We start from the raw sequence: 27,459 nt of genomic DNA on the forward strand, positions 1-27,459 counted from the left end.
AGGAAGATCCCCTAGAGGTGGGCATGGCAACCCACTCCAGTATTCTTGCCTGGAGAATCCCATGGATAGAGGAGCCTGGAAGGCTGCAGTCCATAGAGTCACACAGAGTTGGAAATTACTGAAGTGACTTGGGCAAGCCCTGCCCAATACACCTGCCCAAAACTAGTTGAGCCCACTGACGCTAAACATGGGCCTGCATAGAAGTGAATTACCTCACATTTTCCCAGCCTCCAATCACCTTTCCAAATGCCTGAGACCAGTCCTCTTCTTTGTATCATAAATATCTCAGGTCTCTGGCCTTTTTGGATGCAGATCTGAGATTTGTTCTGTTGTATCCTCACTTACTACCTCACAAATAATACTTTCTCTGTGGCAAATCTCAGTGACTCAGTGTTTGACTTGTTCTGCAGTGGGCAAACCTAGATGGATTACAAATTTGACAAGCAAGCCAGGAGATATGTCTAGACAGCCCTATTGCCCATGGTTCTTTGGCCTCTTGACAGTATTGATAGCCTATGGATGAGTCCAAGCAGCTGCCTGGTACACACTGCCCAAGATTTCCCTCAGACACAAAAACATCAATATTTTCAAGTAACCTAGGCATATCCCAAACAGCTCAGTGCTTTTAGGAATAAAAAAAATTATCTAACATCCCAGAAGTTGAGTCACAATGCTTGGCATCCATCAAACATTACCAGGTAAGTAAAGTTATAGGAAAATAGGATACATGATGAGGATAGAAACTATAAATGAAGGAAAAAGACAAACTGAATAGTCTTACATCTGTTACATAAAATAAACTTACAGTTAAACATCCTCCCACAAAGAAAACTACAGGTATCTTCCCTGGAAATTTTACCAATTATTTAAGAAAGACGTATAACCCATTTTACCCAAACTCCTTCAGGAGTAGAAGAGAAAAAAATGTTTTCTAACATTCATTCTATGTGGGCACCATTGTTCTGATCATGGAATTATATTCCAAGAAATTATGTTTGTGTGTGTGTGTGTGTGTGTGTGTATGCTTAGTTGCTCAGTCGTGTCCAACTCTTTGACTCCATGGACCATAGCCCACCAGGCTTCTCTGTCCATGGGATTTCTCAGGCAAGAATACTGGAGTGGGTAGCCATTCCTCTCTCCAGGGGATCTTCCCAACCCAGGGATTGAACCCATGTCTCCTGTTTAATTGCAAATTAATGCCATGATTGTAAATGGGATTCATTTTACAGTATATTTTCTTGTTAGTATGTAAAGATAAAGGAAAACTCCCATTTTTTTCTTCATGTTTTTATTTTTCTCACCAGTCATCTCATGAAATTCACTTAAAATTTTGTCACTTTTATGTAGAAATCTTTTTCATTTGCTTCTCTTGAGACTGTTTTGCTGGAAAAACAAAACAGAAGCAAATCAACCAACCAATTAGCAAATAGAAACAAACATTAAAAAACAGAAAAAAAATAAGTTTGGATGCCCTCCCTGCACAAATAAAAACTGATCCTCTAACCATCAGCTTCTTATAATCCAGTAAAACCCATGAGAGATTGACATTGATGCTGCAAAACCTGTTGACAAGAAAGCAAATTTGAAGGATGCTGCTCTCACTTGTCTCTTTAGATCTCTGGCCAATGACATCTTTGGAAAGTCAAGAGGCAAATGGGAAATGTTAACCCCATTTGCTATGCATTGAAATGTGTCCCTTCAAAAATTCATATGTTATTTAAAGAGTTGTGTTAATAAAAGAAAAAGTTTCTTAAAAATGCATATGTTGAATCATCACATAGTACACCTTTTAAAATTCCTATTGTACATCCTAAATAAACAATTTTAATTTGTCAGTTATACCTCAATAAAGCTGTAAATAAAAAAAATTCATATATCCAAGTCTTAACTCTCAGTATCTAAAATGTGACCTTATCATATTTGGAAGCATGGTTCTTGCAGTTATAATTAATGAAGATGAGGTCATCCTGGAGTAGGTTATGTCTCTAAACCAATTTGACCGGTGTCATTATACAAAGAGGATATTTGGACATAGAGGCATACCAGGGAGATGCCATGTGAAGATTGGAGTTACGCTACCACAAGCCGAGGAACTACCAGAAGCCAGGAGAGACCTGAATCAGACCCTTTCCTAGAGCCTTCAGAGGGGGTGTGGCTCTACCAACAACTTGAGCTTGGACTTCTAAGCTCCCAAACTGTGAGAAAATACATTTCTGTTGTGTGATTCACTCAGTTTGTGGAACCTGATTATAGAAGCCCAATGTCACAAAGATACCATATTTCTCACATTAAAATACTTTTACTAGTTTCTTTTTCCTCCTATCCTTGATACTTTCATTGAAGTGTAGTGACAAAATTTGCCTGAATCTTACAGGCTCATAAACAAGATTAATTTCTTTATTACCATTTCTTTTTTTTCCCCTATAATATGATTTATTTGTTTTAAACTATAATAAATACCAACAATTTCATACCAAGAGAAAAGTGTAAATAATCATTGTAATAGGATAATTTCTACAGCTTGTTCCATTTTTATTGATAATTAATTTTTCTCTCAAAGCTGTTGAATCTCTCTTGCTCAGAGAAAGAGATCTTATCTAGTTAGTTGAAATGCCTTAATTCAAATTAGGTAAATTGTTTTATGAAACAAAAAATCCAAATTTCTTCATGAGGTTAGAACCCATTAATTGCAAACAATAAAATATATGATGTTGGAAACACATACATTTAAATATGAGTTATTTTCATATCCCAGATATATTTTACTCTGGGCACTGAATGATACAGCATAGAATGACTAACACATTGCACTTAAATAGGAATGGGAAACAATAAAGAAATGACCAAAACCTCAAAGAGTTCAGTTCATTACTTCTAACCAGTAGTGAAACTCTGTGAAATATTGCTTGTTATTATTTTTTTAAGTTGTCGCTTTGGTCCTCTGTCCCCCTCCAACTATCAGCCATTTCAGGTGGTTTTCCTAATCTCAAATGCATACAGTGAGATTTCTCTAAAGTGCTGTTTACACTTACTGTTTCCACTTCCTCATCTCTCATTATTTATTCAGTCTTCTCAGACTCCCGTCCATGTTTTTCCACTGAGATAAGACTTGTCTAGCTAAATATTTTGGTCAAGTTGTTGTTGATATAGCATGACACTCCCAGTCATTCTGTATGAGTGATCATGCCTCCAGATTAAAATTTCCTTTCTAATATCTCAGGCTCTTGTGGATCCCTGAGTTGGGAAGATCCCCTAGAGAAGGGAATGGCCACACTCTCCAGTATTCTTGCCTGGGGAATTCCACGCACAGAGGAACCTGGAGGGCTACAGTCCATGGAGTCACAAAGAGTCAGATACAACTGAGCAACTAATATTTTCTTTCTTGTGGACTGAGTATCATTAAATACCATCATGAAGGCAGGAGGATATGCCATCACAATAGAGCTACTTATCATCTCTTTAGGACTAAAACTACCAACAAGAACAAGATATAGAGGATCTCTGCAGTCTAGACTGGAACTTGTAATGGATAGACATGACCTCGCCACTCATGAAGGCAATGGCCCAAGATAGACGTATTCCAGACAAGGCTTATCTCCCCCAGTGATCTGAAGGACCCACGTGGTGTGTTGCCTTTCTCACCCACAGATCCAAAGCACACAGTCCCTCCCAAGAGATGGTAGAAGGTTTACTCACGTATTTTCCACATCCTGGATAGTGTCAGACAGAGGCATATTTCTGGTTTCAGGTTGGAAAAGGACAACAAGACCAGCAATGATGGGAAAGACTCCGTAGATGATCCAGGGCAGGGTGGGTAGATACACCACTAGGGTCATCAGGAGAGGAGCCAGTGCTGCCCCACACCTACTAACCATTGCATCTAATCCAAAAGCTTTTGCCCTAAGGGATAAACAAGAATATATAATAATCCAGTAAAAATCCACATTTGTAACTTATGATCTATTTTTGATGTGATTATGTAACACAATAAAACATAATTATTATATATGTATGGGCTTTATGAAAAACACTTGATTTTGTGGTTTGCTATGTGCTTTTCCATCTGTCTTTGACAAGATTGAGATGTGTTAGACCCATTTTCATAATTTTAAACAGATGCATTGAAATACTGTTCAGTATAGTACATGGCACCAAGTCATCTTTAACATTTATATTAAAACATCACTCTTTAGAAAATCCATATCCAAAGTCAACAGTAATTAAAATCAAATCCACATTTTGTTTTTATTTCCTAATATTTTTGGTACTTCACATTTCTTTTCTAGGCATTTATTTTGTCTTTATTTTTATGAATATTTAAAATATTTACATTTTGTATAAAAATTCTGTAACCTATTTTCATTCATTATTTTTTTTTCAGAGTCTACTAAATTTTTTATTAAAATGGAAATTCCTAGGTAATAACTTGGCAAGGACTTTTGGGGGTAGATTTTCTCAATTTAATGTCAAAAAACTTCTTTGAAATCTTGCATTGTCTCAAATTATATTCCAATTTTGCATGTAATTTTACCTCCAATTTGGGTCTTGGTGGGAATAGTACAGGAAAATTTCTTTAAAATGTTGTATTGGTTTTGGCCATACAACAACACAAATCAGCCATAATTATACATATATCCTCTCCCTCTTGAGCCTCCTTCCCTTCCCCCCATCCCACCCCTCTAGATAATCACACACCAGGTTGGGCTCCCTGTGTTATATAGAAGCTTCTCACCAGATACCTATTTTACACACAGTAGTGTAAGTATGTTTATGCTACTCTCTCCATTCGTCCCACTCTCTCCTCCTCCACTGTGTCCACAAGTCTGTTATCTATGTCTGCATCTCCATTCCTTCCCTGCAAGGAGGTTTATCAATACCATTTTTCTAGATTCCATATACATGCCTTAGTATACGATATTTGTTTTTCTCTTTCTCACTTAGTTAACTCTGTATAACAGGCTCTAGGTTCATCCACCTCACTAGAACTGACTGATTCGGTATTTTGCATTTCTGTTTTACACTCATACCTGGAACTTACAAATGGTAGACTACCACCTTCTTACATGTGGAATTAGAACATTTTCCTGGTCCCTTCCCTAAACCACAAATTTTATTAAACTATTGGACACTATATATCAAACTTTAACCAGGCTTCCCGAGATATAAAAAGTCTTATACTTGAGAAGAGTGGGCATGAGTTCATCACAGTGGACACAGTAACTGGTGACAGCAGCAGCAACACAGCTGATTCCCACACTTGCCAAAGCCACACGCAGAGGCTGCATTTCTGGACAGAGGAAGATCAGTGGGGTTAAGACAACTGTGTGGAGACAATCAGCATCCAACAAGCTTAGTCAAGACCAACAGCTCTATAGACTATTTGAACATTGGTTGTAGAAAATATTACAATAGTAGAGATCATGGAGTCTTTTATAATCTGAGAGATATAAAATTATCAACATAGGTTGTAAAATGTACATAAAATGATCCAGATTAATTATAGCAAATCTCTCTGCATATCTGAGATTTGCCAGAGAACAGGAAGAAAAGGTGAGTCTGGTAGAAATTTGCATCTACTTATTCTGTCCAATACTTATTATATTTTTATTGTAGAAGGTAGAACTGTCATGTGGAAGACTCAGCTCTAAAATTAAGGACTTCACAATTAAAGTGTAGAATTTAAAGAGACCGGTCATCCTAGGTTCCTTGGGATTTAGGAGGTTTTAGCAATGTGGGATTCTCATGGAAAAAATCAGGAAACTCAGGTAAACCTCAGTGAGTCAATTGATCTAGTGTAGAAACAGCATTGCCATGGGTATGACACCAGAGAGTAATAGGAAGACAGGACTGCTCTGTTAGTGGAAAGGCTAAAGAGAACCCAGGTCTACCTCAATGTTAGACATGAGGAACCAGGAAAGGAAACTTTTGTTTGGATAACAGAACCACTAAAAAAAAAAAAAAAAATCTGGAGAAACAGTTTTCTGCACAGTATAAAAAGAAATCTAGTTATGGCTTTATAATATTGTAAAGAACACTTGTAAGGGAGTAAGCTTGTGTCATTAGTGACATTCTGAGAAGCAGAGCCTGCCCATCTCTAATGCTGTGCAGCACATTCCTGCACTGGGAGATGGTAAAGTATTGTGCCCATTATGGTTCTCCTAATCAATACATATTTTCATTCTATTAACTTATAAAGTAATCTAACATGGAATGGACAGGGATTTTAATCTGCTTAAATCCTGTTCCTGCTGTTTACGCCTTCATTCCTTGGAAAAAGGAGATTTCTTTTTTTTTTTTCATTTCCTGCTGCTGCTGCTAAGTTGCTTCAGTCGTGTCCGACTCTGTGCAACCCCAGAGATGGCAGCCCGCCAGGCTCCCCTGTCCCTGGGATTCTCCAGGCAAAAACACTGGAATGGGTTGCCATTTCCTTCTCCAAAGCATGAAAGTGAAAAGTGAAAATGAAGTCGTTCAGTCGTGTGCAACTCTTCGAGACCCCATGGACTGCAGCCCACCAGGCTCCTCCGCCCACGAGATTTTCCAGGCAAGAGTACTACAGTGGCGTGCCATTGCCTTCTCCCTTCATTTCCTGAGAGACTACCATAAACAAGAGCTGTAGTCATGGTGACTTAACAGTCTTATTTGCCCTTCACTGACCTTTGTTTTTTTTTTTTTCCCAAAAAATATTAACAGAAAACCTCATAAATCATCAGATTGGTTTGGGGGAATACTTAGCTCAAAATATGAACCTGTCTTTAAACCTAATTTCAGACAAGTGTGACCAATTACAGTCCCTGAAGGATGGGGAAAGACCCTTCCTTTCCCCAAAGTCCAGTCTCCCCTCACCTTGGGGCACAAACATGTTGGCCAAAATGGAAAGTCCCACCAGGAACAAGAAAAGCATCTGCGTTGGTCGACGGCCCTTGTAATTCAGTACTACAAGTGCAAGACATCGGGCTAAGGTGGTAAGAGCTCCAAAGATGACCTGGAACAGGAATATATTGCTTCCAAAGTGCTGTAGATTCAGAGAGATGCCATAAAGGGGTACTGTGACAGCAAACCTGCAGTGAACAAAAGAAGAAAGATGCAAGCCATAAGGTTTAGAGCCCAGGTGCTGCAGCTGATGATTTTATCCACCCAGGAGGCTAAAGAATAAAGTCTCAACCTAGTTTCTTCAATTTTAGATGGTAAAGTTACCATAAATAATTACATGGCTATAAATGAAAACAATATTCCTTTTGTCCTTTTTGGAGTTTCTAAGCAAAGAGTTATCAGTAAAAATATAATGTGACTCAATCGCCAAACTGGATGGTACAGAGAATTTGAAAACATAAGCATTAAAACTAAAAATTTAGGGAAATAACTTCTTTTTGAGGGTTGTCTGTATGCAGAAAGTCCTCCCTTTCTTCACCCAAAGCCAATACTGTAAAGCACTTCCCTTTTCTGAACTAGTGAGTGAAACTGCAAAGAAGCTACCTGGGTCCCCTTGACTTGGCAGCATAGCATGCTGGTGTCCAAACAGAATTCTGGGAAATTTAAAGTTCATATCAGATTTCATGGGGCTAAAAGCAAATGTAAGAATGCAGGAAAGCAAACATGCACCAACTGCACCATCAGATATGGAATCAAAGATTCCCGGTGAGGATCTACCTTTTAACCAAGGAGCATCTAAGGGAATGGAATCCACTTTAAGGATCTACTTCACCAGAGAGATCTAGACTTAGAAATTGCAAGAGAAGAACCCACTAGAGCAATTGCAAACAGGGCTTCTCTTGACCATTATCTGTACTTTTCCCTTACATTCTGATCGTCTATGATTCAGAAACACAAGTTCATGTCCTAGTGGATATGAAAAGGTCAAAAAAGCACAATGTAGTTAAGTGAATCAGCAGTCTACTGATATATGTCTGGAAAGAGATAAAATATACTGTTCAATAGTCACTTTCTTAAGTTTGGCAGTGGATATATACTGTCTTGTGTACTTTTTTGGTCCATGTGCATACATCTTCAAAAATTCAGAATCTAAAATTTCTCCTCCTGACACTACCAAAGCATTCCCTCAAGAGATAACAAACAAGACTTTCACAGAAGGCCATGTACTAACACACACAAAAAATGTATCCAAATTTTAAACAAAAGTCCATCAATATTGAAGTACATATAAACACTGTAGTGTATTCATGGAATGGAAAACAAAAACACTAGGGAGGAGAATGGGAGAAGGCAATGGCACCCCACTCCAGTACTCTTGCCTGGAAAAATCCCATGGATGGAGGAGCCTGGTAGGCTGCAGTCCATGGGGTCTCTAAGAGTCGGACCTGACTGAGCAACTTCACTTTCACTTTTCACTTTCATGCATTGGAGAAGGAAATGGCAACCCACTCCAGTGTTCTTGCCTGGAGAATCCCTGGGACAGGGGAGCCTGGTGGGCTGTTGTCTATGGGGTCACACAGAGTCAGACGCGACTGAAGTGACTTAGCAGCAGCAGCAGCAGGGAGAATAATCTACTGTTACATGCACCTGAATGCGTGAGTCTATATGAGTGAGCATGAGACACAGGGGCCGTTCCAGAACCCTTTATAATTTACTTTATGTGAAGCTCAACGTCAGGGCACACACGTCTAGAGTGAAGGATAGCAGAACAGCTGTTAAGTTTTGTTTGGCAAAGGAGAGGGTGGTTGAGGAGAGAAAAGGGGTGGTGCTGGTGGTGGTGGTAGTGGGGCACTCCATGGGATTTACAATTTTCTATCTTGATCTGTATGTTGGTTACATTTTTATATACTGACATACTCATTGATTTATATATTTAGATATATATTTAAATATTCCTGATCTCTTCGTGTTTCTGTTTGCAACACTTGCATCAATGAAAACTGAAAGAAAAAATAAAGACAATTAAGTGTGCAAATCTGTACTGCAATAGAAGTTCTCAACATCAATCTCCAGTGAGGAGACTGATACTGTGATATGACATAATGAACTGTTTATAATATAGTCAGCTCCATGTGAGTCTTATTTGCTGTGTTTTCCTCATCTTTCTTTTTAAATTTTTTTATTTAAGGATAATTGCTTTACAGAATTTTGTTGTTTTCTGTCAAACCTCAACATTAATCAGACATAGGTATACATATCCCCTCCCTTTTGAACCTCCCTCCCATTTCCCACCCCACTCCACCCCTCCAGGTTGATACAGAGCCCCTGTTTGAGTCTCCTGAGCCATACCACAAACTCCAGTAGGCTATTTTACATATGGTAATGAAAGTTTCCATGTTACTCTCTCCATACATCTCACCCTCTCCTTCCCTCTCCCCATGTCCATAAATCTATTCTCTATGTCTGTTTCTCCATTGCTGCCCTGTAAATAAATTGTTCAGTACCATTTTTCTAGATTCCGTACATATGTGTTAGAATACGGTATTTATCTTTCTCTTTCCGACTCACTTCACTCTGTATAGTAGGTTCTAGGTTCATCCACCTCATCAGAACTGACTCAAATGTGTTCCATTTTATGGCTGAATAACATTCAATTGTGTATATGTACCACAGCTTCTTTATCCATTCATCTGTTGATGGACATCTAGGTTGCTTCCCTGTTCTAGCTATTGTAAATAGTGCTGCAATGAGCAATGGAATACATGTGTCTTTTTCAATTTTGGTTTCCTCAGGGTATATACCTAGAAATGGGATTGCTGGGTCATATGGAGGTTTTTTTCATACCATCTTCCACAGTGGCTGTATCAATTTGCATTCCCACCAACAGTGAAAGAGCATTCCCTTTTCTCCACACCCTTTCCAGCATTTATTGTTTGTAGACTTTTTGATGATGGCCATTCTGATCAGTGTGAGGTGATATGATATTTCATTGTAGTTTTAATTTACATTTCTCTACTAATGAGCAATGTTGAGGATTTTTCATGTGTTTGTTAGCCATCTGTATATCTTTGGAGAAATGTCTGTTTAGGTCTTTTTCCCACTTTTTGATTGGGTTGTTTGTTTTTCTGGCATTGAGTTGTATGAGCTGCTTGTTTATTTTGGAAGATAGTCATTTGTCAGTTGTTTTATTTGCTATTATTTTCTCCCATTCTAGACTTGCCTTTTCACCTTGCTTATAGTTTCCTTTGCTGTGCAGAAGCTTTTAAGTTTAATCAAGACCCACTTGTTTACTTTTATTTTTATTTCCATTACTCTAGGAGGTGGGTCATAGAGGATCTTGCTTTGATTTATGTCATGGAGTGTTCTGCCTATGTTATTCTCTAAGAGTTTTATAGTTTCTAGTTCTACATTTAGGTCTTTAATCCATTTTGAGTTTATTTTTGTGTATGGTGTTAGGAAGTGTTCTAATTTCATTCTTTGACCTGTAGCTGTCCAGTTTTCCCAGCACCATTTATTGAAGAGGTTGTCTTTGCACCCATTGTATATTCTTACCTCTTTTGTCAAAAATAAGGTACCTATAGGTGCGTGGGTTTATTTCTGGGCTTTCTATCTTGTTACATTGGCCTAGATTTCTGTTTCTGTGCCAGTACCATACTGTCTTGATGACTGTAGCTTTGTAGTATAATCTGAATTCAGGAAGGTTGATTTCCTCCAGCTCCATTCTTCTTTCTCAAGACTGCTTTGGCTATTCGGGATCTTTTGTGTTTCCATATGAATTGTGAAACTTTTTGTTCTAGTTCTGTGAAAAATGTCATTGGTAATTTGATAGGGATGGCATTGAATCTGTAGATTACATTTGGTGGTGTAGTCATTTTCACAATATCGATTCTTCCTACCCAGGAACATGGACTATCTCTCCATCTGTTTATGTCATCTTTGATTTCTTTCATTAGTGTCTTATAATTTTCTGTGTACAGTTATTTTGTCTCCTTAGTAAGTTTATCCCTAGATATTTAATTCTTTGTGTTGCAATGGTGAATGGGATTGATTCCTTAATTTCTCTTTCTGATTTTTCAATGTTAGTATATAGAAATGCAAGGGATTTCTGTATTGTGCAATTTTACTAAATTCACTGATTAGCTCTGGTGATTTTCTGATAGTATCTTTAGGGTTTTCTATGTACAGTATCATGTCATTTGAAAACAGTGAGAGCTTTACTTCTTTTCCAATCTGGATTCCTTTTATTTCTTTTTCTTCTCTGATTGCTGTAGCTAGGGTTTCCAGAACTATGTTGAATGATAGTGGTGAAAGTGGACATATTTGTCTTGTTCCTGAGCTTAGAGAGAATGCTTTCATTTTTTCACCATTGAGAATAATGTTTGTTGTAGGCCTATCATATATAGCCTTTAGTATGTTGAGGTAAGTTCCTTCTATGCCCATATTTTAAAGGCTGTTAATCATAAATGGGTGCTGAATTTTGTCAAAGGCTTTTTCTCCATCTACTGAGATTGTCATATGGTTTTATCTTTCAATTTGTTAATATAGTATATCACATTGATCGATTTGCATATATTGAAGAATCCTTGCATTCCTGGAATAAATCCAACGTGATCAAGGTGTATGAACTTTTTGATGTGTTGCTGAATTCTGTTTGCTAAAATTTTGTTGAGGATTTTTGCATCTATGTTCATCAGTGATTTTGGCCTGTAGTTTTCTTTTTTGTGTTATCTTTGTCTGGGTTTGGTATCAGGGTGATGGTGGCCTCATAGAATGAGTTTGGAAGTGTTCCTTCCCCTGTAATATTTTGACAAGAGTTTTAGAAGGATAGGTGTTAGCTCTTCTCTAAATAGTTGATAGAATTCTTCTGTGAAGCCATCTGGTCCTGGACTTTTGTTTTTTGGGAGATTTTTGATGACTGCTTCAATTTCAGTGCTTGTAATTGGGTTGTTCATAATTTTTATTTCTTCCTGATTCAGTCTTGGAAGATTCAACTTTTCTAAGAATCTGCCTGTTTCTTCCAGGTTATCCATTTTATTGCCATATAGTTGTTCATAATAATCTCTTATAATCCTTTGTATTTCTGCATTGTCTGTTGTAACCTCTAATTTTTCGTTTCTAATTTTGTTTTGATTCTCCTCTCTTTTTTTCCTGATGAGTCTAGTTAAAGGCTTGTCAATTTTATCTTCCCAAAGAGCAAGCTTTTAGTTTTGTTATTCTTTATTATTGTTTGCTTCATTTCTTTTTAATTTATTTCTGCTCAGATCTTTATGATATTTTTCCTTCTACTAATTTTGGGGGGTTTTTTGTTCTTCTTTTTCCAGTTGTTTTAGGTGTAAAGTTAGGTTATCTATTCGATGTTTTTCTTGTTTCTTGAGGTAGGATTTTATTGCTATAATCTTCCCTCTTAGAACTGCTTTTGCTGCATCCCATAGGTTTTGAGTTGTCATGTTTTCATTGTCATTTGTTTCTAGAAATTTTTTTATTTCCCTTTTGATTTCTTCAGTCACCTGTTGGTTATTTCAAAACATGTTGTTTAATCTCCATGTGTTTGTGTTTCTTACCACTTTTTTCCTGGTAATTGATATCTAGTCTCACAACACTGTCATCAGAGAAGATGCTTGATACAATTTCAATTTTCTTAAATTTACTGAGATTTGATTTGTGACCCAAGATACGGTCTATCCTGGAGAATATTCCATGTGCACTTGAAAAGAGGGTGTATTCTTCTGTATTTGATGGAATTTCCTGAAGATATAAATGAAATTCATCTCATCTAATGCATCATTTAAGACTTGTGTTTCCTTATTAATTTACTGTTTTGATGATCTGTCCATTGGTGTGAGTGGGGTGTTAAAGTCTCCTACTATTATTGTATTACTGTCAATTTCTCCTTTTATGTATGTTAGTGTTTGACTTAGGAGAAGGCAATGGCTCCCCATTCCAATACTCTTGCCTGGAAAATCCCATGGACGGAGGAGCCTGGAAGGCTGCAGTCCATGGGGTCGCTAAGAGTCACACGACTGAGCAACTTCACTTTCACTTTTCACTTTCATGCATTGGAGAAGGAAATGGCAACCCACTCAAGTATTCTTGCCTGGAGAATCCCAAGGATGGGGGAGCCAGGGGTCTGCCGTCTATGGGGTCGCACAGAGTCAGACACGACTGAAGCAACTTAGCAGCAGCAGCAGCAGTGTTTGTCTTATGTATTGAGGTGCTCCTATGTTGGGTGCATAGATATTTATAATTGTTGGTCTTCCTCTTGGATTGATCCCTTGATCTTTACGTAGTATCCTTCTGTATCTCTTGTAGTATTCTTTCAGGTCTGTTTTTATTTGATATGAGGATTGCTACTCCAGCTTTCTTTTGCTTCCCATTTGCATGGAATATATTTTTCCATCCCCTGACTTTCAGTCTATATGTGTCTTGAGGTCTGAAGTGGGTTTCTTGTAGACAGCATATATACAGGTCTTGTTTTTGTATTCATTCAGCCATTCTGTCTTTTGATTGGAGCATTTAATCCATTTACATTTAAAGTAATTATTGATATGTATGTTCCTATTGCCATTTCCTTAATTGTTTGGGGTTGCGTTTTTAGATCTTTTTTCTTTTCTTGTATTTCTTGACTATATAGGTCCCTTTAACATTTGTTGTAAAGCTGGTTTGGTGATACTGAATTCTCTTAACTTTTGTTTGTCTGAAAAGCTTTTTATTTCTCTATCAATTTTGAATGAGATCCTTGCTGGGTACTGTAATCTTGGCTGTAGATTTTTCCCTTTCAGTACTTTAAATATATCCTGCCATCCCTTCTGGCCTGCAGAGTTTCTGCTGAAAGATCAGCTGTTAGGTGTATGGGGTTTGCCTCATATATTACTTGTTGCTTCTCCCTCGCTGCTTTTAATATTCTTTCTTTGTACTTTGTCTTTGTTAGTTTGTTTAGTATGTGTCTTGGTGTGTTTCTCCTTGGGTTTATTCTATATGGGAGTCTTTGTGCCTCTTGGACTTGATTGACTATTTCCTTTTCCATGTTGGAGAAATTTTCAACTATAATCTCTTCAAAAAATTTCTCATAAACTTTGTTTTTTTCTTCTTCTTCTGGGACCCCTATAATTCAAATGCTGGTGCATTTGATATTGTCCCAGAGGTCTCTGAGACTATTCTCAGTTCTTTTCATTCCTTTACTTTATTCTGTTCTTCAGAAGTTATTTCCATCATTTTATCTTCCAGCTCACTGATTCATTCTTCTGCTTCAGATATTCTGCTATTGATTCCTTCTAGAGTATTTTAATTTCAGTAATTGTGTTGATTGTCTCTGTATGTTTATTCTTTAGTTCTTCTAGGTCTTTGTCAGTTGATTCTTGTACTTTCTTCATTTTGTTTTCAAGGTTTTTGATCATTTTTACTATCATTATTCTGTATTGTTTTTCAGGTAGTTTGCCTATTTCCTCTTCATTTATTTGGACTTCTGTGTTTCTAGTTTGTTCCTTCATTTGTGTAGTATTCATTCATTTTTTAAACTTATTGGGTTTAAGGTCTCCTTTTACCAGACTTCAAGGTTGAATTCTTTCTTCCTTTTGGTTTCTGCCCTCCTAAGGTTGGTGCAGTGGTTTGCAGAAGCTTCATATAGGGCGAGATTTTTGCTGAGTTTTTGTTTGCTTGTTTGTTTGTTTGTTTTTCCTCTGATGGGCAAGGCTGAGTGAGGTGGTAATTCTGTCCGCTGATGATTGGGTTTTAGCACTCACAGGGTGCTACTGGTGGTTGGGGTCTTGTATTCAAGTGGTTTCCTTTCTGTGAGTTCTCACTGTTTGATACTCCCTTGGGTTAGTTCTCTGATACAAGTCTAGGGTCTTGGAGTAGGTGCTCCCACTCCAAAGATTCAGGGCTTGACCTCTGGTCAGGGACAAAGATTCCACAAGTGGTTTGTTATGGAATTAAGTGACATTAAAACAAAAATGCAAAAATGAGAAACAAAAGATGAACCTCAGACAAATGGCAGTTACAAAGTCAGGCAAATAATAATCAAAATAATGAAATATACACATATACATATACACCCATAAGCAAAGTGAAAACAGTCCAACAAAAATAAAGAACACAGTAGATTGACCTGGCAAACAAAAGAAATAAAAAATATATATATTTACCAGTTAAGAACAAAACTAACTAAAAGACAAACTGGAAAACAAAACTAAAGCAAGGTGCCAAGTGGGGAATAAAGCAATGAAAACAAAACTAACAATTATGTTGAGAGGAAAGGAAAGAGACAGGAAAGAAAGAACAGATATGCAAAGTTAAATAGAGGTAGATGAAGAAGATTTGTATATATTAATGATTAACTGCAGGGGGAAAAGAGTAGGAAAAACAAACAAAGGAATAAATGTAGAATAATAGTTATAGGTTTAAAAGATTAAAATTTTAAAAAGAGGAAAAAAAAAAAAAAGGAAAACATCACAGAACTGCAAAAGCCCAATGTAGAGGCAGAGGTTTATATCAATAATAAAAAAATGTCACTGAAAAAAAAAAAAACCTCAAAAGCTTTATTAGGTTTCATAGTGCCAATAAAATTGACAATTACAGCAGAGCGAGGGAAAAGGGAAAAAGAAAAAAGAAAAAAAATCCAAAAGAATCTACAGAACAAGTCAAAACATAAGAATAATAAATGTTTTTCTTTTTTTTCTTTCTTTCTTTTTTTTTTTTCTTGAGTCACTGCTGTCAGAGTCCTTTCCCTCGCTGGGAGTCACAGTCCACCTCACCTCCCTAGAATGCTCTCCAACACTGTGCTGACCTCTGGACCTGCTGTGGGGGCAGCTCAGATTCTAATCTGGTCCTACTCCTATGTGTTCTTGCTTCCAAGGTCCACAGCTATCAGAATTAGTGCATTTTCTTTTGTGAGAGCTCTCAACAACATTTTATATACTCCATAGACACAGATTCCACCTAGTTGATCGTGTGGATTTAATCTGCAGCTTGTACAGCTTGTGGGAAGGTTTTGGGTCTTCTTCCTTAGCCACACTGCCCCTGGGTTTCAATTGTGGTTTTATTTCCACCACTACATGTGGGTCATCCACTGGGGTTTGCTTCTGAGGTTGCCCTGGAGGTTTTGGGTTTGCCTCTGTGAGGGCCAGGTGTGGAGGTGGTGCAGCTGCTTGGATCACAAGGGTTCTGGCAGCACCAGGTACTCAGGGAAGTTGGCAGCTACAGCAGCAGGAAATATAGTGATCTGGAAGGGTATGGCAACCAGTATTGGCCAATATGCTCCAGTATTCTTGCCTGGAGAACCACCTTCCCTGACAGGGAAGCCTGGCAAGCCACAGTCTATAGGATCATAAAGAGTTGGTCACGACTGAAGTGATCTTGTGTGCATAGATGCAAGACATTTTTTGCCTGTGGCAGCTCTGCCCCAGTGAGAGTTGAGCATGAAGTTGGCGCAGCTGCTTGGCTTGCAGGGACCCTGGTGGCACCAAGTGTGCAGGGACACGGACTGCCTCTGCTGCAGGAGTTATGGCCCTATCAGAGTCGTTCTTCGAGCCTCTTGTAGCTGGTGGTCAGAAGGCCTCTTTGGCCATTCTTTCCTCCTAGCTTCTCCTATTCAGGCCCTTGGAGGGCTCCCTTGCCTGGGGTCCTTCTCTCTTGTTCCATATATCAGGCACATAGAAGGATCCCCCTGGCTGGAGTCCTACTCTGTAGATCGGCACATCAGTCACTGAAAGGAGCACCCTGGGTGGGGTCCTGCTCTGCAGTTCAGTGCATCAGGCATTTGATGGGCCAGGCTTTCTATTGTTCAGCTACCAATGCTGGTGTGTGGAGAGAGAGAGGCTATGGTGATGGCTTCACCCCCTACATGTGACTCAGCAGTATCGCCTTGCTTCCATGGCTGCCATGTTTTCTTCCATTGGCATTCCCCACCACAATCCATCCCCTGCCTAATCTCCTCTCAATCTGTCTCTCAACAGTCAACAGCACCCCTCGCCCTGGGATTGCTCCACAATCCCCAAACTCCAGGTCCCAGCCACTATACCTTCCAGGGGACCCACATCCCTGTCCAGGGTATGTATGGCTGCAGCAAGGACTGTCTGATTCTCATTTCATTTAGGCTGCCACAGATCAGCTGTTTCACTCTCAACCTTAAGTGTTTCTCCTCTGTCTTGGACAACTGTCCCACTGTGGGGACTGGACCCCTGCTTCAGTTCCCCCTCCCACCAAGGGCAGGTCCAGTCCTACTAACACTCCTATTTTTCCCCCTAGTTCCTTCATCCTACCGAGTTTTGCATGGTTCTATATATTCTTTTCCTCTGGTCAGGTACTTCTGTCTGCTCTCAACTGATATTCTGCATGCACTTCTATATCTGAAGGTGTATTCCTGATGTATCCGTGGAGAGAGATGCACTCCACGTCCACCTACTCCTTCGCCATCTTGTACTCTCTTCCTCATCTTTTAACCACAAATAAGCCCTCCCTCTCACAACACTGTTGTAACCTTTTGTGATAAACAGATTCATGTTCCCATTCAAGTTGTCATACATTGTGGGTAGCCCACCTCACAAAGAGGAGGAGACAGATCCTTTTACGCAGGTTGGGTGTGCGGAAAAAGTCAAACACAGTAGTTTTGGTCTGTGCTCCCTCCAGCTCCTCCTGCATGGTCACTCTCAAACCCTTGAACAAAAGCAAACAAGTATCATTTGCTAGTATAGTGCCAGGTATTGTGATGAGTGCCAGTAGGATAGGAGAGATGTGTGTCCTTTCTTTCTAGTGTAATATATTCAGGTATTACCTAAATCAAATCCCTTACAATTATACAGTGGAGCTGACAGATAGATTTAAGGGATTAAATCTGATAGACAGCATGCCTGAAGAACTATGGGTGGAGGTTCATAATATTGTAAGGAGGTGGTGACCAAAACCATCCCAAAGAAAAAGAAATGCAAGAAGACAAAGTGGCTGTCTGAGGATGCTTCTCAAATAGCTGAGAAAAGAAGAGACGTGAAAGGCAAAGGAGAAAGGGAAAGATATACCCATCTGAATGCAGAGCTCCAGAGAATAGCATTGGGTGACAAGGAAGCCTTCTTAAGTGAACAATGCAAAGAAACAGAGGAAAATAGAATGGGAAGGACTAGATATCTCTTCAAGAAAATTGGAGATACCAAGGGAATATTTCTTGCAAGATGGGTATGGTAAAGGACAGAAATGGCAAGGACCTAACAGAAGCAGAAGAGATTAAGAAGATGTGGCATGACTACACAGAAGAAATACACAAAAAAGGTCTGAAGGACCCAGATAACCATGATGGTGTGTTTACTCACCTAGAGTGAGACATCCTGAAGTGTGAAGTCAAGTGGACCTTAGGAGGCATTATTACGAACAAAGCTAGTGGAGGTGATGGAATTCCAACTGAGCTGTTTAAAATCCTAAAAGATGATGTTGCTAAAATGCTGCACTCAATATGTCAGTAAATTTGTAAAACTCAGCAGTGACCACAGGACTGGAAAAGGTCAGTTTTCATTCCAATCCCAAAGAAAGGCAATGCCAAAGAATGTTCACACTACTACACAATTACACTCATTTCACATGCTACAAGGTGATTCTCAAAATTCTTCAAGCTAGGCTTCAAAGTACACAAACTGAGAACTTCCAGATGTACAAACTGAATTTAGAAAAAGCAGAAGAATCAGAGATCAAATTGCCAACATCTGCTGGATCATAGAAAAGGAAAGGAAATTCCAGAAAAACACCTACTTCCACTTCATTTACTATGCTAAAGCCTTTGACTGTGTAGATCACAACAAATTGTGAAAAATTCTTCAAGAAATGAGTATACCATACCATTGGTATTTCTCATGGCCTCCTGAGAAACCTATAGGCAGGTCAAGAAGCAACAGAATGGACATGGAACAATGAACTGGCTCAAAATGGGAAAGGAGTATGTCAAGGCTATACATTGTGACCCTGCTTGTTTAACTTACATGCAGAGTACATCATGCAAAATGCCAGGCTGTAAGACTCACAAGCTGGAATCAAGATAGCCAGGGGAAATATCAACAACCTCAGATATGTAGAAGATACCACTCTAAAGGCATAAAGTGAAGAGGAACAAAAAAGCCTCTTGATGAGTGTGAAAGAGGAGAGTGAAAAAGCTGGCTTAAAATGCAGCATTCAAAAAACTAAGATCATGGCATCCAGTCCCATCACTTCATGACAAATAGTTGGGGAAAGGGGGGAAAAGTGGAAACAGTGGCAACTTTTATTTTCTTCACTCTAAAATCACTATAGATGGTGACCGCAGCCATGAAATTAAAAGACACTTGCTCCTTGGAAGAAAAGCTATGACAAACCTCGACAGTCCATTAAAAAACAGAGATATCACTTTGCTGACAAAGGTCCGTATAGTCAAAGCTATGGTTTTGTAGTCATGTACAGATGTGAAAGTTGGACCATAGAGAAGGCTGAGCACCAAAAAAAATGATGTTTTGAATTGCATGCCAGAGACTCTTGAGAGTCCCTTGGGCAGCAAGGAGATCAAACCAGTCAGTCCTAAAGGAAATCAACCCTTAATATTCATTGGAAGGACTGATGCTGAAGCTCCAATACTTAGCCACCTGCTGCAAAGAGCTGACTCATTGGAAAAGACCCTGACGCTGGGAAAGACCGAGGGCAGGAGGAGAAGGGGGCGATAGAAGATGAGATGACTGGATGGAATCACTCAATGGAGGTGAGTTTGAGCAGACTCCGGGAGATAGTGAGGGATAGGGAAGACTGGCGAGGTGCATTCCATGGGGTCACAAAGAGTTGGACATGACTTAGCAACTGAACAATATTACACATGCAATCACAGGTGTGATGTTGATATGATGGAATAGGTAAGGAGTTAAGGGATACTCCAGGAAATTAAACGATAACCATTAAATTTTGAAAATGAGAGCACAGAGGGGTCAGGGCATCCTGGAGAGTACATAGGATATACAATCAGTCAGGAAGTGAACTAAAGCTGAAAGCTTCTTTTCTATGAGCTTTATGGCCCTCATGGCCATAAAGAACCAGGGAATTTGTATTCTTAACTAGCTGCCCTTGTTAGAAAAGCAGCTTGTCTATCTCATTAGGAGAAGGCAGGTGTCAGTTTATGACTCACATTCAGCAGTAACCACCTTCCCTTTCTGCTCACCTCCATGTTCAGGGTTGCCTCGGCATTCTTCATTTCATTTCTGCGTGCAACTTTCTTAAGTTCCCTTAATCCTTGATCTGTTTTATTGGTGACAATCAGCCACCGTGCAGACTCCACCAGCCACCTGATGAAAGAAGGGCCCACAAGTGCAGTCAGTTCTCTCTTGCTTATTTGTCATATGGTTAATTACAGCTAATGCTTTTTGCCTTCAATCCGATATTCACCACTTCAAGTATTGGGTTAGGAAAAGGAGCTCATGTTTTGTTACATACTGCTAGGAAAATACAAGAATGACCACTTTATGTAGTACATCTAAAAGATGTTCTACATGCAAAGGATCATAGAGTTTGCAATCAAATTGCCTCTCTGCTTACTCAGCAGAAGGCTTTCCAAGAGGCCTAAGAAGCTTAAGTTTGAGAGTCCCTCACTTGCATAATTCCCTCCAAAGCTAAGCATGAGATCCAGCACATTTGTGCACGTAACATATATTCATAATATATATTATCTTGAAAAAAGAAACCCCCGAATGCATTTCAGTTCAGTTCAGTCACTCAGTCAAGTCTGACACTTTGCAACCCCATGGACTGGAGCATGCTAGGCTTCCCTGTCCATCACCAACTCCCAGAACCTGCTCAAACTCACATCCATCGAGTTGGTGATGCCATCCAACCATGTATGCTTTCAGGCCAACAAATATTGTCAATACTCCTGCCACTTCCAGCAATGTCGGTGGAATGCAAATGTAGGGAAGCCTGGTATGCTACAGTCCATGGGGTCATAAAGAGTCAGACAGCACTGAGTGAACAACAACAGCTCCATAAATGGGGGTCACCTATTTACATCTGCCCCAGTTTCCTTATCAATGAACAGAGACAATAAACACACCTTCCTGGTTAAGAGGAGAGAATGACGTAGCAGATGGGTCTGGTGTGGATTATCCTTTTTATTTCTGTCTCTTTGTACTCATGTCACTGTACTAAATCCATAGCAATCTTTCTGGGATCTACTGAATATGACTCTCCCTAGAATGGTTATAAGTGTAGGGATGAGATTATCCATAAATTACTTAAGGGAAGACAGAGTGGTGAACACATAATGTAAATCATCCAATCTGCATGTCATTTTCTGTTCTGGAGAATTTAAGCTGCTATTTTGTTAAATTGCTCTATGAATACATTTTCTGCCTCTTCCTTTATCCAATTTAATATGCAACATGGAAAATCATTGAGAACTTGATTGTATCATATTCATTCCAAAGCCAAAAAATTGAAGCTTTATCTTTCAAAAATACTTAAGTATATATTTTATATTAAGAAAAATAGTAATGGAATAACTCAATGACATAACACTGGGTAAGACTTAGGAAGCAAAATGGCAGAAAATACCTGGAACTCCCAGGCAGAAAGCTCATTGTTATTCTGTGTTCTGCTTCTCAAATCTCAAATTGAACAGAGTAAACAGATGAAAGACCCTGGTTTAGGCAGAAACAATAAGACAGTGCTCAGGAAATAAGAAAATCAATATATCCCAATTCAGCAAGCATTTTCATTCCAGGTTCCCTTAAAACACAGTGAGAGAGATGCTCATACCTTGAGGAGAAAGAGAAGACAAAGAAAGGGACAGACACCACCAGCTGCAGGGTGCGCCACTCTCGAAAGGCAAAAGCCAGTCCTCCCAGCATCATCTGTCCAATACTAATAGCACAAGTTATCAGCATTATTACCATGGCTTTAGACTGGGACCTTGTCCACTCTGCAACTAAAGGAAAACCCAATTGGGATATTAATGTTGTCTAAGGGTGAAATTTCAAGATCAAATTCAAGGCTTGGAAAATGAAGAAGGACAAAACTGTTGACTTACTGAGCAACCAGTTATTTGTTATGATGGCCACAGCAGAACAGCCTGACCAGAAGCGAAGCAAGCTGTAAATGAGGAAGGTGGGAGCAAAGGCTGTGCAGGTCCCAGAGATGGCGAGCTGGAGCAAACAGCACCTGAGAATCAACTTTCGCCCAAACCTAAGAAACAGAGAGTCAGCTTAGATTACGGAGATAGTGATAATTTGTGGTAAAAAATTAAAAAGACATACTTTGACGTTTAGCTGCTGCTGCTAAGTTGCTTCAGTCGTGTCCGACTCTGTGCGACCCCATAGACTGCAGCCCACCAGGCTCCCCCATCCCTGGGATTCTCCAGGCAAGAACACTGGAGTGGGTTGCCATTTCCTTCTCCAATGTGTGAAAGTGAAAAGTGAAAGTGAAGTCGCTCAGTCGTGTCCGACTCTGTGCGACCCCATGGACTGCAGCCTACCAGGCTCCTCGGCCCACCGGATTTTCCAGGCAAGAGGACTGGAGTGGGGTGCCATTGCCCTCTCCATTGACATTTAGAAAATGTTTTAATAAGTGATTCTTTGTATCTGGAAGCTTGAGTACACAAGAGCCAGGTCAACAATGGAAATAGCTTCAAGGTAACATTCCTTGTTACCTAAATAAGCAGGTATAATGTTACCTAAACAAGTGTTATAATGTTTTATATAAAAAAAATTACCGAAACTTCATCACGCAGTCATCAGGAGACCCGACCCAGGGATCAAACCCAGATTTCCTGCAATGCATGTAGATTCTTTACCATCTAAGCCAGCAGGGAAGCCCATTAAAAAACTACAGTGTTGGAAATTATAATATACTATAAGCACTCATTGTACTATCTTATGTATTTAGCAGAGTAGAGAATCTCTATAGTGTGTAGTGCTGCGGCCAGCACAGTAGGTAGGGATCAAAAGCGGTCGACGCACAGTTTGGAAAAAAGAAACTAGAGACAGAATTAAAGTTTTAAAGATGGGACTGGGGGACTCAAGACCTCTTGGGTCAAGAGCCCTGTTTCTCTGAGCCACATCACTTTTATTTAGTGTCTTGGCAAGCAGAAAGTATCTACTGTGTTACAATGAAGTCAGCTTCCTGTGTCCCCGGTCACATCTCCCGTTTTATTGATTACTCTAAACTGTTATTTTCTTGTACAAGGGCTACCACCTAACTGGAGGTCATAGACCCGCACATGCCTTGGGAAAACATCTTAGTGTGTGCACAAGCAGTGTTCTGAACTTGCGCTGACCCGGCGTTCCAAGGTCCACACTGTGTTTTTCCTTAGTTTAGCAGGGTATGACAGCCCCAACTGATGTACTTTTATTTGGGTTATACTGTCGGGGATGGGGAGCCTGGTGGGCTGCCGCCTATGGGGTCGCACAGAGTCGGACACGACTGAAGCGACTTAGCAGCAGCAGCAGCAGTACTGCTATATTTTGCTTTTATTCTTTTCCCACGATGATTTTCTCATGGCTTAGCCAGAGCAACAGGCGGCTGACTGTTAACCCCTGCAGTGCAGGACACAAGAGGGCTAAAAGTGTACTTTGTTCTCTAGCACCAGACAGGTTAAGATGCAACTGATGCAAAAGATCAGTGAAACAATGCATCAAAGTTGTTAAGGTTTATGTAAGAGTAACACTAAATTTCCATGTATTTGTAAAAATTCCAATTTTCCTTCTGCTTATGTTTTCTAATTTCATTCTGTTGTAATCACAGAAAATATTTTTAAAAAGGTTTTTTAAATAACATTTTTTGGTAACAATAACCCTGTGTACGAGACAGCAAAAGAGACACCGATGTATAGATCAGTCTTATGGACTCTGTGGGAGAGGGAGAGGGTGGGGAGATTTGGGAGAATAGCATTGAAACATGTATAATATCATGTATGAAAAAAAAACTGAAAGTCTGTTACTCTTTAAAAAAAAAAAAGTTAACGCATGCAAAAGAACTGAAAAAACTAAGTCATTCATAGTCACAAGCAGTTTACCATTTGATGTGTTCTTCTAGGTCTCATTTGTGTATTTTCACGATAAGCATCCATTTTTATGTAATTAAGATCATACAGTTATGTATCATGCTATTTCACACATCTTGAATACTTGCCATTAACCAAAAATACACTGTGCTTAGTCACTCAGTCATGCCCAACTCTTTGCAACCCCATGGACTGTAGCCCAACAGGCTCCTCTGTCCATGGGGATTCTCCAGGCAAGAATACTGGAGTGGGTTTCCACGCCCTCCTCCAGGGGATCTTCCCAACCTAGGGATCAAACCCAGGTCTCCCACATTGCAGGCAGGTTCTTTACTGTCTGAGCCACCACTCAATCTTTAAGGAAAAAAACATAATCGTGCCTTTCTTGGTGACAAAAATTTCAGAGAAGACAAAAATGGCAACAGGTCTCTAGACAAAGATACTGGCAGAGCTATGATTGAAACACTACATTCACTTCATGTTCAGTTTAAAATGATACATAAAGCAACAGAGTACACAAAGTATAATGCTTCTAAGAAGATTTATTATTCAAACTCAGCTATTAAAGTATTAGCAGGGAGGTGTGTTTTCCTTGAATTAATTACTTAACAATGCATTCCTGTAGTACAGCCAGGAGATGCACACACATCAATGGTTATCATCAAAATACAAATATGAACACATCCACACCCAGCCCTCCCTCTATATTTCCTTCTACCCCTCTGCTGCCAACCTAGATGAATAAGTCGTGACTCACATTTCTCAGAGATTGTTTAACAATTCCACATCTAAGATGTTGCCTTTTATTTTTATTAATTAGAACAAAAATATTTACAGATTGGTTAATTCACTAGTCATACTTTGTATCATACATTGTCACCTCAGGACATCTAAAAAGCCTAGAAATCTTGCAAAATTTTCTGATTTTTGGCTTTGAGCCTCATACATGGTCAAGTCTGGAGAATGCTCCACGAACCAAATGTGTATTCTTTCATCAAGAAGGGAGTTTTATCCAGGTCTGTTAGCTCTAGCAGTTTGTAGTGCTGCTCACGTCTTGTATTTCCTTACTATTATTTGGCTTAGATGTTTAACCCATTACTAAAACTGAAGTACTGACGTTCTCAGCTATGAATACAGAACTACTTTGCCCTTCAGTTATGTCAGTGATTGTTTCATATATTCTGAAGCTTTTTCTTTAATGCAATATTGCTATTATTCTGTCTCTAAGATGTGTCTGACTCTTCTCAATTCTATCAACTGCAGCATGCCAGGTTGCCTTGCCCTTCACTATCTCCTGCCTGCAATGCGGGAGACCTGGGTTGGGAAGATCCCCTGGAGAAGGAAATGGCAACCCACTCCAGTATTCTTGCCTGGAGAATCCCATGGACATAGGAGCCTGGTGGGCTACAGTCCACGGGGTGGGTCGCAAAGAGTCAGACATGACTGAGCAACTTCACTTTCACTTTCACTATCTCCTAGAGTTTGCTCAAACTACTTAAAGCGATCTACAGATTCAAGGCAATCCCTATTAAATTATCAATAGCATTTTTCACAGAACAAGAACCTCCTGTCTTGAAGCACCTTCCTCTTCTTCCCATTGGTAACTCCTTCTCAACTTTATAAATGAAGTTTATGGTAGTTCACCTCTAAGGATTATTCTGAAATTCCCTTCAGATGTTATGGAGGTGACATTTCTGTGTCCAGTACAGAGAGCCCAGTGGCAACAAAATGTCATCCATCAGAATGAGTCTAATTCTACATTTCCATCTATAACTTCCTGGGAACCAAGGCAACCCACAGTGTAAATTGTGTATGGGAACTCAGTAATGACTTCTCTATGAAACAATCATAAACTGTGAAAACACGCAGTGGAAGGGCAGCAGTGATTGGGAGACACTCACCTGTCTGAGAGATGGCCGTATACGAAGCCTCCCACCTGCATTCCAGCCATGAATACAAACTGAACCACTGATTTCTGTGACTGGTGATCACATATGAGGTCCCACTGGAAAAGAAGGAAACCAGCACAGAGGAGCACCACAGCATTTTAAAGCTCTCAGTGAGTACATTCTGCTTTCCTTTCCTACATTTACTCGGCTCTACTATTTAAGTCCCAGTTTGAGCATGGCTTTTCTAGAAATTCTCAACTCAATCTTTCAGATTTTATCAGGACAAATCTTTATATTCACTTAGGACTACATACCTCAGTGATTCTCAATCTTTTTGATACACTGAAAATAGTTGAGTTTTTTTTTTTTTTTTTTATCACTGATATCTGGATCACACCTAGAGTGAAATACACTGATTTGTTTCTCTACAATTAGTCAGGAGATGGAATTTTTTAAGGTTAATAGAAGTCCTTCCAATTACAACTAGGCTGAGAACATGCAACTAAAAATAATTTTTCACACATTATATCAAACATGTACTGATCTAAACATCAACCTCCTCATTAAATTTTAAGTTTGGTGACAGTAAAGTTCATATCCAGTTTGCTGATTTCCTCATTCTCAATTGTAATTAAAAATGAAGTTAAAGTATTAGTCACTCAGTTGTGTCCGACTATTTGTGACCCATGCACCAGGTTCCACTGTCTATGGAATTTTCCAGGCAAGCATACTGGAGTGGGTAGCCATTCCCTTCTCCAGGGGGCCTTCCTGACCCAGGGATCAAACCCAGGTCTCCTGCATTACAGGCAGATTCTTTACCATATGAGCCACAAGGGAAGCTGTGATTATAATGTAAGTTCTTGGCAATTTAAAAAGATAAGCAAAAACCAATACAATATTGTAAAGTAAAATTAAATAAATAAATAAATAAATAAAAAGATAAACAACCACTGAAAGGATAAAAGAGAACTCATTACATTATCTTCTCAGTAACTGAAGATTTGAACAGTGTCTATTTTATGTTATTCTAAACACCCACACCAAGTACTCAGAAGAGGAAAATGGGGCCTTACCTCAGTCACGATGGTGGAGGAGAACAAGCTGTGGTCATACACCCAGCCGTCCATACAGGGCTCCGTGTCCAGGCCAGTCATGTTGGCGAAGGTCCTATTCAGGTGAAGGAGCTGCCACTGGGGGTGGAGGAAGCGATGACACTTCTCTGGCTTTAAGTTTGAATCCAGTGGGATGGAGATTCTCAGGAGGACATCAGGGCTGAGGATCTCAGTGGCATTATCCAGGATGTAGACCCAGCAGCGATGACCAGGAATGGCAGCAGTGAAATTCTCCAACAGTATATGACAGGCTGCTATCCCAACAAGAGGAAGAGCTAAAACCATCTGAAGGATCTGGAATTTTCCCAGGCCACCAACTTCATTAAGGAGCTCCTCAAAAGCCATTGTGATGAGGCAAAGGGAGGGAAAATTTTCCTTTCATTAATTCACATGGAATCTACGTGACTTCACACCAGTTTGTCATCAACGGTTCTCGTCACTTCGCTGCTGTAAGAGAGCAGTGGAAGAGTTTCCTCAGTCCTTCTGGAGTCACGAGGTATTGGCTTTTTAGTAAAGTCATAGAGAAAATTATTTACTAAAGATTCCTCTATCTGATGAACATTAAATCTGTTTAAAGGTTTACTCACTTAATGCGCTTGTCCTCAGT

The 27,459-nt window shown here is 39.4% G+C and overlaps 1 protein-coding gene across 3 annotated transcripts; it reads right to left on the reverse strand.

Annotated features, from left to right (window-relative positions):
• Positions 1-1,175: 1,175 nt before the first annotated feature.
• Positions 1,176-27,339, reverse strand: LOC113886372 (solute carrier family 22 member 10-like). 3 transcript variants are annotated; one of them, XM_027532535.1, is made up of 11 exons: positions 26,814-27,321; positions 25,753-25,856; positions 22,565-22,621; positions 21,884-22,038; positions 21,613-21,781; positions 20,024-20,147; positions 17,405-17,520; positions 6,844-7,058; positions 5,179-5,287; positions 3,697-3,900; positions 1,176-1,383 (listed from the first exon to the last, which is right to left on the reverse strand). In XM_027532535.1, exons 1-11 carry the CDS (start codon positions 27,195-27,197, stop codon positions 1,323-1,325), a joined length of 1,698 nt encoding a protein of 565 aa, XP_027388336.1. In that variant the 5' UTR covers positions 27,198-27,321; the 3' UTR covers positions 1,176-1,322. The 3 variants fall into 3 exon arrangements, with proteins under 3 accessions (XP_027388336.1, XP_027388337.1, XP_027388338.1); XM_027532536.1 differs by lacking the exon at positions 22,565-22,621 and having other exon boundaries at positions 1,272-1,383; positions 26,814-27,339; XM_027532537.1 differs by lacking the exons at positions 21,613-21,781; positions 21,884-22,038; positions 22,565-22,621 and having other exon boundaries at positions 1,272-1,383.
• Positions 27,340-27,459: the final 120 nt, after the last annotated feature.

The sequence above is a fragment of the Bos indicus x Bos taurus genome, chromosome 29 (genome assembly GCF_003369695.1).
Source record: "Bos indicus x Bos taurus breed Angus x Brahman F1 hybrid chromosome 29, Bos_hybrid_MaternalHap_v2.0, whole genome shotgun sequence".
In the NCBI taxonomy this organism is placed as follows: Eukaryota; Metazoa; Chordata; class Mammalia; order Artiodactyla; family Bovidae; genus Bos; species Bos indicus x Bos taurus.

What these genes read in the sequence shown, in the direction of transcription:
- LOC113886372 (XM_027532535.1), bottom strand. Translation starts at nt 27,197, where the DNA reads ATGGCTTTTGAGGAGCTCCTTAATGAAGTTGGTGGCCTGGGAAAATTC. An exon ending in GACTGCGTGATGAAGTTTCG is followed by an intron (nt 22,039 to 22,564) that starts GTAATTTTTTTT and finishes TCTGTTTCTTAG; the next exon opens with GTTTGGGCGAAAGTTGATTC. An exon ending in ATCCAGGATGTGGAAAATAC is followed by an intron (nt 1,384 to 3,696) that starts GTGAGTAAACCT and finishes TTGTTTTTCCAG; the next exon opens with CAAAACAGTCTCAAGAGAAG.